Below are 12,678 nucleotides of genomic sequence, written 5' to 3'. Positions count from 1 at the left end.
CCCAACAGGGTAGAGAGTTTTATGTTAATATGATTTATGAACTCGAGTTCCATCAGGTATAGAATAGGAAAATTTGTCCAAATTGTTTTCTAAAAAACTCAGTATATTAAAATCCATTTTTAAACTAGCAATCATAAAATCAGAGCTTTGCTCTAGAAGCTGAGAGTAGACATGTGTGAGAGGTTTACAGACTATTTTAAAATATGCAAACACACCCACATATAATAAAACTGTATTCAAATTTACACCATCATTCATGTAGTTAAGTGGAGATGACAGAACTTGGCATTAAAAAAAGCAGCAGCAAACACAATAGTATAAATGATGAGCTAACAGAAATGTGGCCCCACTCCCTTTTGAAATCCTTCCCTACCAACGAGGAACCAGACAACAGGAAGGAGGCTTGTGTCCCTGTTACTTGCTTCAACATTATTAGTTAGATGCAAAGTACAAATAAAGCAAGTTTAACTCAAAGAATATCCAAAATGATTCACCACTTTATGGATTTTATAACCAAAGCACAAAAATGATAAACCAGTTCACCGTTTAAGCAATGCCCATGACTGCTACCATCTTAGTGGTTGGGGACCTATTCAGATCATAAACAGATGAACATGTGAACCAAGTAAGATTCTCACAGTCACACAGTGGCTTCTAACAAACTCATACTTGCTTACAGTAAAACATTTATCAAATGAGGAACAAAATTGGAACTTGCAGAAAATGGCAATGCCTACCAATCACTCATAGGTACATACATAAACATGCGTAATGCACATGCTGGCTAGATCCAACCTGAGCTATTTTCTAGGGACCCTCAGTGAAATAAACTAGTGTTGTCTCTATATAGGACTCAGGCTCCTTGAAACCCAAGCACTTCTGTCCCAACAGCCACTCCTCTTCCTCATCAGGTGACAGGTAACAGCATGCATGGTGGCAGCTCTTTCACATCTCAAGCAGCCAAGTATCTGCCTTCACAACCTTGGCACCAGCCAGGGAGCTGGTCCCTGTTGCTGGTGCCTGTTTCTAGGCCCTGCCCTAGAGCAGAAAGGTGGGAACATGCCTGACAGAGCAAGAGCCTGAAAACACAGGAGATTAAATTCACTTATATCTTTAAGAAGCTGCCTGCTTCCAGAAAGGAGCCCAAGGGAAGCGAACAAAGCATTAGAAGTAGAGGTCTGAAGTGCTACCTGCATTCAGATGGAGTTCGAAGGAAGCAAACAAAACATCTGAAATCGTGGGAAGTGACCCAATGGTAGACACCAAAACTGGCATTCATCAGTAAAGCCTATCATGATACCTCCAGTAATGTCTGGAGCAGGGCACAAAAGCAAGGCCCTGACCAACATCATTAACCACCGTAACCATTTTAATCTAGTAAAAGTGTCGTACTTCCATTCTGACTACAAAGTCACAATCATCCCATGCAGGGCACTGTGGGATCTTTCCATTTACCATTTTACAACGGAGTCAAATTTAAGTGTGTGCCCTGCAAGTTATAGCTGCAAACATAACCAGTAATCCCTGAGTCATCTAATCCTCAACTCTGGTTTCCTCATATCTTCAGGAAGGCCTAGGAGCTGCTGTGAGTGGTTTAAAATTGACTCAATTCAGCATAATTGACACTTGCTTAAAGGAGGAAACACCATCATCCTTACTACTGCTAACATCCCATTAAGGTTAAAAGTTAATTAGGCTGTGTTCCCTAAAGTCAATTGGAGACATTTGTCTCAGTAACATTATTGTAATTATTCCTCATCAAAATGAATACCGACTCCTACTGTGCACCAATGTCCTGTGTAAACAATAGCAAAAATCCAGCAACTCACATTACATTCTTCACCTTGGTTAAGTAAGTTTATGTCTAGAGAGAACTGAAGACAGGGATTCACAGACATGTTTTTAAAAAATACAAAGGCAGGTTTAAAGTATCTTGTTTTAAGTTTCTGAAGGCCTGGAAAATAAAAGCAAGCTAAAAAGCATGACAAATTCTACACATCACAGCAATACCACCGAAAGTTAACAGGGAAACACCTATTGAAGTTCATCTATTATGTATGCTAGTCCCTGAGAATGGATACCACAAAATGCTTCCTGAATGAGCACCACGCACAGTGCACGAGTGTGCGCCTATGCACCCCCGACTTCCACCCAGAACTGTGTCTCTAACCACTCCTCAGAAGGCTCTGATAAGGTCTGAAACATAAAAAAACCAGGGGTACCAGGATGCCCACTAACAACACTTCTAGTAACAAAGAATTGAAAGTGATTTTCCTGACAAATTTTTTCTCAAGATGCAAAATTTATACCAAGTGAATCCTCTTAAATGGGTCTTTTAAAGTATTAGATTTAGTAACATACAAATACAATTTAATTGTTAGAAAAAAACCCAAATGTACAAAAATCCAGAAGAAAGAATGGTTTGTCAGAAACCTATATATTAATATTACATGGATATTGACCTCTAATGACTAAATGTTAGTAACGAGATTAAAACATTTTAAATGATGCTTTAGGAAGAAAACTAAACTGTAATTATATTTTGTTAATACTCTTCTGCAGGCATCCATCAGTGGCCCAATGATATGATCACAATGGGGGGCGGGGAGGAGAGAAGGGCAGGAGGGACTGGGCTAGGGAAAGTGCACCCCAGAAACATAGACAACTCCTACAACAGCATTTAACCTGTGGGAAGTAAGTACCCAAGTGTCCTTAGAACAGTTCCCCAAGCTGACATATTAGAACTACCTAACAAGTGTTAAATAGCCTCCAAATGCCCATGCTCCCCACCCCCACCAAATCAACTCTCTGGAGCTGGGACCCTGGCAATAATAGCTCTTAAAGCTCTACAGGTGATTCCAATATGCAGCCAAGTTTGAGACCCAGGACTTTATCTATAAAAACCTCAGATGAAATGATTGTGATACTGATGATGACATCTGCCCATTTCTCAGGAGAAAACAAAATATTGGTAAACAGTAGTAGAGCCAGTCATAAGCCAAAAAAGTTCCAAATTTGCCCCTCCTGTCCCAAGTGACCTTGAGGAAATCACTTGATTTCCTGGGAACTCAATGTGTATTCCTTTTAAACATGAAGGGGTTCTACACAATCTGTTAAGAGCCCATTTAATGTTATGATTTTGACCTATTGATAAAGAAATACTTCTAAATGGGGACAGTTTTGCCAGGGTTAGAAAGTTTGCAGTAAATCAGATTTCAGGGCTCAGATCAAAGGTAGTATCCTTCAGTCACAATTTGATCCCAGGTTTTACTTATTTACTCGTAAAAAGAGTAAAAACAGCTAGACCCACCAGTAAAAACTGAGTGAATTCCGCATACGTCAGGTGTCTTTTTCTTTCTTTTCCAAAATGTAGTTGCACAAATTCTGAATCCCAGTTAAATGGAATATGTTGGTGAATTGTGGTCTGTCCAAAAACTTGCTTAACATCCTCTGAAAAGAGAAAAGAAAGGTTGATTAAAACAAAACAGGTCAGGTTCTTCCTTATAAAATCTGTTATTAAATGGATATTGCTATTTCTTCTCATGAAAAAGTAACTCAATTTTAAACACACACACAGATTATAAAACTATGGCAGAAATAAATTTTGGAATCCTCATGGAATCCGTCAAGAAATCAAAGTTAAGAATTCCACCAAAAAAAAATAAAGGGGAAAAAAATCAAGAAGTCTCTCTCTCAGTCTCTCTCTCTCTCTCTCTCTCACACACACACACCCCCCCAGCCTAAGACTGTAGGAAACCACAGTAATAAACTAAAACTATTATCATCTGTTTGTTTCAATATGTATTGATTATTTTCTATTATCATCTCATTTGTTTCCATATATATTATTTTCTAGGTACAGCAAATAGAATTCAATCTTTAGTGGCAGTAAACACATACACAAACACATAATATACAAGTCCTAAATACAGTCTTTATCAAGTTATTTAAAAGTTATTGGAAGATTCAGAAATCAGTTGGAAAAAACTTGAAGCACATATTCCACATCCCTAACACTCTACTTGAGCTTTAAAAAGTCTAACAATTTATCAAGCTGCACTTGAAGACAAAGAAAATGGGAAGAAAAGCCAGTAGCCCAATTCTTTAACTCTCCATTGCTCTTTTCCTCTTGACATAAATTCTCAAATTGTCCAAATAATCCTATTGCAACATGGGCTACCAAATGTGCTAGTATTGATTCATCACTTATTTTCAGCCTCTACTACAAAACCGTAAGAGGAATGACAGACAGAAAAAAAGACTATGAAAAACCTTACTTTTCTAAAGCTTCATTTATTAGTCCCCTCCCAACAGAAGCGTATCTTTGGAGGATGGAAGAAACACAAATTATTTATATTAATAAATTTTTCCTGGCTTTCACATCTTTAAATACATCTACCAAACCTGCACATTTTTATGAGCAAACTGTGCCTGATACCTTTTTTTTTCTTTTGCTTCTATTTTTTTAAAAAAGGAAAAAGAATAAAGTTCTTTGGTCCCATAAAGGGTGCCAAAACCTTTGGCACAGATTCTACTGTTTCCCCCCAAATTTCCTACTTCCATCTCTATTATACCCACAAAGTTTTTATTCCATGCTTTTAAAGTTTCCAGAAATTTTTAAAGTCTTGCCATGAAGAAACAGTAATGCCACCATTAGCATAAGGTGTATTTGCAGAGAAGGCAGTAAAAATCAGAATTATGCGGTGCATAAATTTTATAAAAGGTGGCAGAAAACCTCAAGTTGGCACTGATGAGGACAATAAAATAAAAGTTTTAAAGTGCAACTCTCAGTTTCTCTGAATTTATTGTGTTCTCCACTTTTAGGGGAAAAAAAAGAGACAAGATATTTTAAAAATTAATTAGATAGAAGGAGGGACTCTTTTCTGAGACTGTGAGAAGAAACTACTGAACTTAATTTCAAATGACTTAGGTTCAAATTCTGCCAATAACAGCAGCTAAAATTTCTTGGGCACTCACCATGCACCAGGTATTGTTCTAATGGCTATATGTATAAGTCCCTTAATATCTCCAAGTGTGACTTTCTTCAGTGGCAAAACATATTAACCGAAATAATCTGTAGCTCCTTTCCAGTTCTATACCTCTGTATGAAGCAGGCCCAACAGAGATTCAACGAAGACTCCCACAATCTTCTAATCTAGGCCAATAAATCCCCTAATGAGAAATGATGTTCAAACAATAAAGATGCGATTAAAAATAAAGCAAACAACTTTTTACAGTATGAATAAAATTTTATACTATAATAAAATTTTAGAAAAATAATGTACAAGGAAAAATGGCTTTCTGGGCCACAGTGGCTCACACCTTTAATCCCAGCACTGTGGGAGGCGGAGGCGGGAGGATCTCTTGAGGCCAGAAATTTGTGACCAGCCTGGGCAACACAGCAAGACCCGTCTCTACAAAAAAATTTAAAAATTAGCTGGGCATGGTGGTGCACACCTTTAGCCCTAGCTACTCAGGAAGATCATTTGACCCCAGGAGTTTGCAGTGATCAGATCACTACACTCCAGCCTGAGAGACAGAGTGAGACTCTGTCTCTCTAAAAATTAAAGAAAAAAAAAAAAAAAAAAAAAGGCTTTCTGGTTTATCCTTGGTTAACTTGAAAATTCCTTTTGCCCAGCACTCTGGTGGAATAAAGTTCTAATGTAATAATCATAGGACAGCTGTCAAGAACAAGTCCTTCCTCTTCTTGACCTGTCCCCTTCAGTGTCCCATAGAAAGTAACAGAAGGTATCAACCACGTAGTTGGTATATATAGCCAAGGCACCCATTATCCATTTTTATATTTATATGGTCTAAAATTATAAATATATAAAAAGAAGTTTAAACTATTCAAAAATTACTGAATGAATTTTCAATGGGTCTCACCCTAATCAACAACCTTATTTTTCCTATAATTAAAGTAACTACCATTTACCGTTTATTAGAGCTCAGATATGAATCCAAAACTTTGTACTCTGTATAGAGCTTTTTCTACTATTCCATAGTTTGTCTCTCTTATGCAAATGGCTGCCTAAGGTATTGAAATCTAGTCACCCTGTAGTATAGAGCTATATACATTATCCTTTAGATATCCCAACTCTAAAATCTGACAATCCTATAGACATGCATTAATGATAGTGATTTGTTTTCAGAAAGATCTCTATATATAGTGTGTATATGTATGTGCATGTATAGATGTGTGTTTGTACACACTTATTGTTTATCTTTTCTTTCCAAATATATTATTAGCTCTTTGACAGCAAAGGCCCTATTTTTTCACATCTGAGTCTCCCACTGGAGCTGGCACTATGGGTGGGCATGGAGCCACTGTTCACAAAGTAGTGGCTGAATTTACTTGAACCAGAAAAGGTTGATAGATAGAACAACAGATTAAGGACAGTGGTATTAACCCTTTGAGGCACTATAGTTTCCCTTACTGAGAAACTATTTCAGCAATCATTTCCTGACACTTCAGCGAAGTGTTTACCATCAGTCTTATTCATTAAAACCCTCTGCCCCACTCCTAGACTGAGTTAAGTCTATTGAGGGGCTGAAAAGTTTGCATTTTAATTAGCACACCAGGTTTTTCTGATGTAAGGGTCCAGGATCTCATTTTAGAAAAAATTATCTTAAAAGAATATGGAAGGGTTAGATTCACTTCACTCCTTACTAATTTTTAACTTCCTATTGAAGCAGACCAAAATATAAAAGGAAAGAGGTAGGGAAAATTCTCCAGACCAGGCAGTAAAATGCAGGAATGTGTCAACACAGGTCACATGTAGACCTACAAGGACACTCAGGGCTGCCACGTTGCACAACGCCAGTGGATGGGATTCACTTCGTGGTCCATGTGACCAGTGCCTCCTGGAGTTGGGCAGTGTACAAACCACATGACCCTGAGAATGCAGCCCCATTGTCAGCTCCTTGGCTGTCCTAACACCCGCCTGCTGTAGGAATGCCAGTCCTTAGCTAGCTAGCTATCACACCCCTAAGCAGCATGGCTTAGAGCACTGTACTAGGCCCCCTGGGAAGGAGGTATGCTCATACACTGCATTAGCACTAACCTGCAGGGGGTCCTCCTGGCAAGGAGGGACTAAAGGAGAAAGGCACTTACAGAGGTGGGACACAAAGGCTTCTTCGAGGACATAAAGCTTGATCTGGGCCCTGAAGGCTGTAGAGAATTTACTCAGATGGTCCTTTGAGGGAGTCTTTCAGTGGAGAGCAACAGCACAAAGAAAGGTCCATTTCTTTTGAAGCGAATCAAAGGTCCAGTTACAGTGCTTTGGACCAAAGCCACCCGGGATCACTGAGACATGACAGATCCTGCTCCAGGGAGCCACAGACATCGGCATCACTTGCCAGCAGCAAATATTATTATTTTTAAGCCCCCAGGACTTGATGCTACATTTATGGTGAAGAAAAGTTTGCTATAAAAAGAACAGCTGGCCATGGAACTCTACAGAAAAAAAAAGGCCTGGAGTTGTCTACCACTTGGTACGATTTCTACAAAATTTATTTTTCACTCTCCTGACCTACCCAACAGGATTATGTATGCAAACATTGTAAGACTGCCAAGCCATTCAAATTGGACAAACCAAATGATATGCGAAAGATGAGACGAAACCTACCAGTATTTCTACTCATTTTCACAGCTAATAAACTCTTTTAAAACAAATTATTAAATCTTGCCACTCTGGAAAACTCACATATTTTCTCCAAAAATATTTTATAGGCTCATAAGTTTCTGAACATTTCATTCTGCTCCAATAAATCATACTTGGGCATTCATTTTCTGAAATGCTTGGTCTCTACATTTTCCTGCAGGCTCATGAACTGAAACAATATCTATAAACCCAATAATCACAATGGGTTGCTCACATTTCCCCCTCACTTTGGAAGACGCTACCATCTCAGGTTAATATTCTTTCCTCCTTTTAGGAGGCACAAATAGCTTTCTCATTTAACATTTGATTAAGATTCTCCATGCCTTGTGAGACAATACGAGGTAAGAGTACTCCTCTCATTTGATAGCTAGGAAATCAGAAATGGAAAACCAAAGCAATTTTCAAGTCCAATTGTATTCTGTACTCTGACTCCCATGGGCAATCCCATGAGCTTTACCATGAAAGACTCCTGGAGTCAAACTTAGGATTGCCCTCTTACTAAACTCCTACCATTCCCTGACCTTTCCAAAACTAACTTGCAGTCCTGGAGAGCAAAGAGGAAACCCAAAAGTTTCAGCTTTTTTGGTTGCTTACTTGGTTCAGAATAACTCATAACTCACCGGCTGAGAGCTTTCAAATAGGCGCCACTTGGCAGACCTATCACTAACTTTAAAAGAATTAAAAAGTTTCTTCTGGTCTAAAACACAAGACCTTAAAAATCTTACCCTCAGGTAGAAATCATATAGGCAAAGAGCAAAACTGAATTAGCACTAAAATGTTAATATAGCAGTAGGTATATATTTTGGATATATGAAGTCATATTTTTCTTAGTTCAGCCACTTCTCCTGAAAGTGAAAGTTAATTAGAATGCTTATCTTTTAAAGTATAATTATTGTTATTTCAGTCTGCGCCAAACAAGCTATGTTTGGAAGGCCTATAGTTCCCATAATATCACCAAATAACAGTGGTATTATTTAAAATAGGACCTCACCAAATAAGCTCACAAAACCTTTGAGTTTATTTGTGGGACTTTGCTTTCTACATAAATGTTTCCAACTTAAAAGTCTTCTGCATTTTTTTATAACATAAAAAGACAATTACAAAGTGGCAGTTGTTCTTTCCTAAAGATAACCTCAAAAGGTCAACTAATTTCCCCAAATTTATACATTTCCCAGGCTACAGATTTATGATTGTAGTGGAAAGAGTTGGGACTTTTAAAAGTCAGACCACAAATGGCATAATCTTATATATAGACAGTCCAAAGAAATCCACTAAAAAACTATTAGAGCTAAAAAATAAATCTAGCAAGGTTGAAAGATAAAAGATCAATGTGCAAAAATTAATTGTACTCCTACACATTTGAAATAAGCAACCCAAAAATGAAATTAAGAAAACAGTTCTGTTTACAATAGCCTCAAAAAGAATAAAATACTCAGGAATAAATTTAACAAAAGATGTGTAAAACTTATACTGTAAAAACAACAGAACAGAATTTAAAGAAATTAAGGAAGACCTAAATAAATGGAAAAACATTTATTTATGAACATGGATTAAAAGACTTAATATTGTTAAAGATGGCAGTATTCTCCAAAGTTAAAATGGTAATATTCTCCCAAATTATCTAGATTCAATGTAATCCCTATCAAAATCCTATCTGGCTTCTTAGCAGAAATTGACAAATTGATCCTAAAATCCATATGCAAATTCAAGGGATCCAGAAGAGCCCAAACAATCTTAAAAAAGAAGAACAAATGGGGAACCTGCAGCCTTGGGGCCACATGTGGCCTTTGGGATCCTTGAGTGCGGCCTTTGACTGAATCCAAATTTTACAGAACAAATCCTTTTATTAAAAGGCGTGCAGCAGAGAAAGATGTAGCTTTTCTTGCCCCTGTTGGTGCTTAAAAAAGAACAATCTGAAATCAGAAGGCCGCAGCTTCCCAAGCCTTGGATGGGATAGAATTGAGAATCAAAAGGTAAACCCCCTTAGACACCAATGAAGGAATTGGGGGGGGGGGAAGGGAAGTAAACTCTAACATTTATGATCAACTGATTTTCAATAAAGGTGACAAGAGGATTCAACAGGAAAAGACCAGTCTTTTTAACAAATGGTGCTGGGACAACTCGATATCCACATGCAAAAGAATGAAATTGGGCCCCTACCTCATACCATATTCAGAAGTTATTAATAACTGAAAATGGACCAAAGACCTAAATGTAAGAGCTAAAACTCCAAATAGTTTTAGAAGAAAACACAGGCATATTTTCAAGAAAATTTTAGAAGAAAATATAGGCATCTTTGTGACCTTGGGTTGAGCAATGGTTTATTAGATATGACACAAAAAACACAAGTAAAGAAAGAAAAGAATTGATAAGGTGTACTTCATCACAATTTAAAACTTTGTATTACAAAGGACACCAACAAGAAAGTGAAAAAAACAGTCTACAGACTGGGAGAAAAACTTTGCAAATCACATATCTGATTAGGAACTCTAAAATATACAAATAACTCTCACAATTCAATAAGACAAATAATCCAATCTAAAAATGGGCAAAGGATCTGAATAAACATTTCTCCAAAGATGGCATACAAATGGCCAATAAGCACATGGAAAGATGTTCTACATTATTAGCCAACACGAAAATGTAAATCAAAACCAAAATGAGATAATGCTTCACCCCACTAGGATGGCTATAATCAAAAAGAGATAATAACAAGTGTTGATGAGGATGTGAAGAAACTGCAACCCTCATACACTGCTAGTAGGAATATAAAATGGTGCTGCCACTTTGGAAAATAGTCTGATAGTTTCTCAAAAAAGTTAAACACAGAGTTAATCATATGACTCTGCAATTCTCTCAGGTCCCTACTTTCAAGGGAAATGGAAATGTGTCCACACAAAAAAAAAGTACATGAATGTTCATAGCAATATTAATCATAATAGCCAAAAAGTAGAAACAACCCACATGCCCACTACTGATGGATAAACTGATGGTCTACCCATACAATGTAACATTATTCATCAACAAAAAAGAATAAAGTACATGCAAAAATGTGGATGAACCTTGAAAATACTATGCTAAATAAAAGAAGCTGGTCACAAAGACCACATATTGTATGATTCCGTTTATATGAAATGCCCAGAATAGACAATCCAGACAGACAAAGCAGATTAATGGTTACCAGGGCATGGGGGGACTAAAGAAAATGGGGAAGGGGGTATTGTTAAGGTGTGGGTTTCTTGTTGGGCTATTGAAAATATTCTAAAATTGAATGTGGTGATAGTGGTACAAATCCATGAATGTACTAAAACCCACTGAATTATATACTTTAAATGGATAAATGGGTGAATTATATCTCAATAGAGCTGTTTTTTAAAAAACCTGGGAACATCAGAGATCTTCCTCTCGTTAATGAGTGACATTGGACAAATTACTTACTCTCACTCAATTCTCTCAATCTTTAAAATGGGAATAAAATATCTATCTTAGAGGGTTGTTCTGGGGTTAAGCATGCCTAGTACAATGTTCTAAATATAGAAGGTGACCATTAAAATGCTAAAAATCCAAAACCTAACATCTTAATTATAATGAAAATTATTATCTGGGCACCAAATATTTACAAATGATACCAAAAATCAGGCACAGTATGATTTGCAAATATCATAGTTGATACATTTCTCAAAAAGCAATAATTTTCCTCAAAAATTGAAAAGCCATCTTTCTCTGAGCTCATATATAAAAATTTTGAATGAAAAGTGATCAAAAACTAAGTAATTTCCTATTATGTTTCTTAAAGTATAAAATTAAGATTCAAAACCTCCACTTTTACTTTGAAGATCTTTCTGATACTGGAAATATTTAATTGGCAAATTACTTGCACATGCCATTAAGTGGTTAGACTGAATTTGTTTTTACAAATTCTATGGGCTCTCATTCCTTAACCTCTACCACACTATAATCTGAAATCATCAAGGTCTTCACTTATGCAAATTTTAACTTTCTACATTTTGTTTCCATACAGAATAACTAAATTAATGCACTTTAATTTCTAAAAGATTCACTTTTTGAAGTGGCAAATCAATGAAAAGGAGTTTCTCATTAAAATAAAAAAGATTCATCAAGCTATATTATTTCAAACACTAAACCATAATCTCTCTCTCACTGATCCTAAAAATTCCATTAATACAATAAACACAAAAGGGATGTTTGTGTTAAACAGGAAAGTAACCCCTCTGGAGGCAAAGAGAGGGCTGCTCCAACAGCCCAGCACTTTATCTCTGAACCGCTTCAGGCTTTCCCCTAATGCGTGCTAAATCCTCAAAGAAAAGTTGTGGTTTTGCTCTAAGGGAAGTAATATTCCACCCTGCTGATCTGGTTAACAACAGCTTATGCGGCCATCGTCTTTTAAGCAGGGAGTAAGAGACAAATTGTTGAATTCGTAAGTTAAATAACATAATGGAGTAAGTGGATGCAGGCCCATCTCTACTGCCATACGCTCCAATATCAAGGTTGCCATTTCAAACCCTTTTGACAAGTGCCTTTTTATATTAATCACAGTTAAGGGTCTGAAGAGGAAAGAAGTATTCTGGCTACAATTCAGACTCGCTCAGGGAACTTCTAGGGGGAAAATGGTTGCCATTAAAACCGAGTAAGTAGAGCATAAGTACTTCACATTAAAATTGAGTTCTCTATAAGCCCCTGAAAACTTTTTTTAATTATTATTCTGAACACGTAGGTACAGTGGTGATAAGTATCTTTCAAAAAACGAGCACACACACAGTCCAGCTGAGCCAAATATTACACTGAAGTCATAGATGGCGTTGGCGTATGTGAAAAAATAAAGGCTAATTTAAAGCTCTTCCAGTTCTGCACTGAGAGAGGGATGGAACTGCCCTGATTTGAGGTCATGTGGCATCCTGGAAAGAACACTTGTCCTTTTAGTGCCAGAAGACAAAGTTGTGGTTCCTATGAAAATAGTCACCTTGCCCCCCCCTCCCCGGGCCTGTTTCCTCAT

The 12,678-nt window shown here is 37.0% G+C and overlaps 1 protein-coding gene across 3 annotated transcripts in view; it reads right to left on the bottom strand.

Annotated features, from left to right (window-relative positions):
* The window catches only part of SLC25A13 (solute carrier family 25 member 13), a 169,492-nt gene that overhangs the window by 79,322 nt on the left and 77,492 nt on the right, over positions 1 to 12,678 (bottom strand). For all 3 annotated transcript variants that reach the window (XM_069461362.1, XM_069461364.1, XM_069461363.1), the window contains one exon: positions 3,311 to 3,450. In XM_069461362.1, coding sequence (XP_069317463.1) covers positions 3,311 to 3,450 — 140 coding nt within the window. The remainder of the gene's footprint in view (positions 1 to 3,310; positions 3,451 to 12,678) is intronic.

This window comes from Eulemur rufifrons, chromosome 29 (genome assembly GCF_041146395.1).
Source record: "Eulemur rufifrons isolate Redbay chromosome 29, OSU_ERuf_1, whole genome shotgun sequence".
Taxonomy (NCBI): Eukaryota; Metazoa; Chordata; class Mammalia; order Primates; family Lemuridae; genus Eulemur; species Eulemur rufifrons.
Note: the sequence above shows the minus strand (reverse complement) of the source record. Positions and strands in the feature narration are given on the sequence as shown.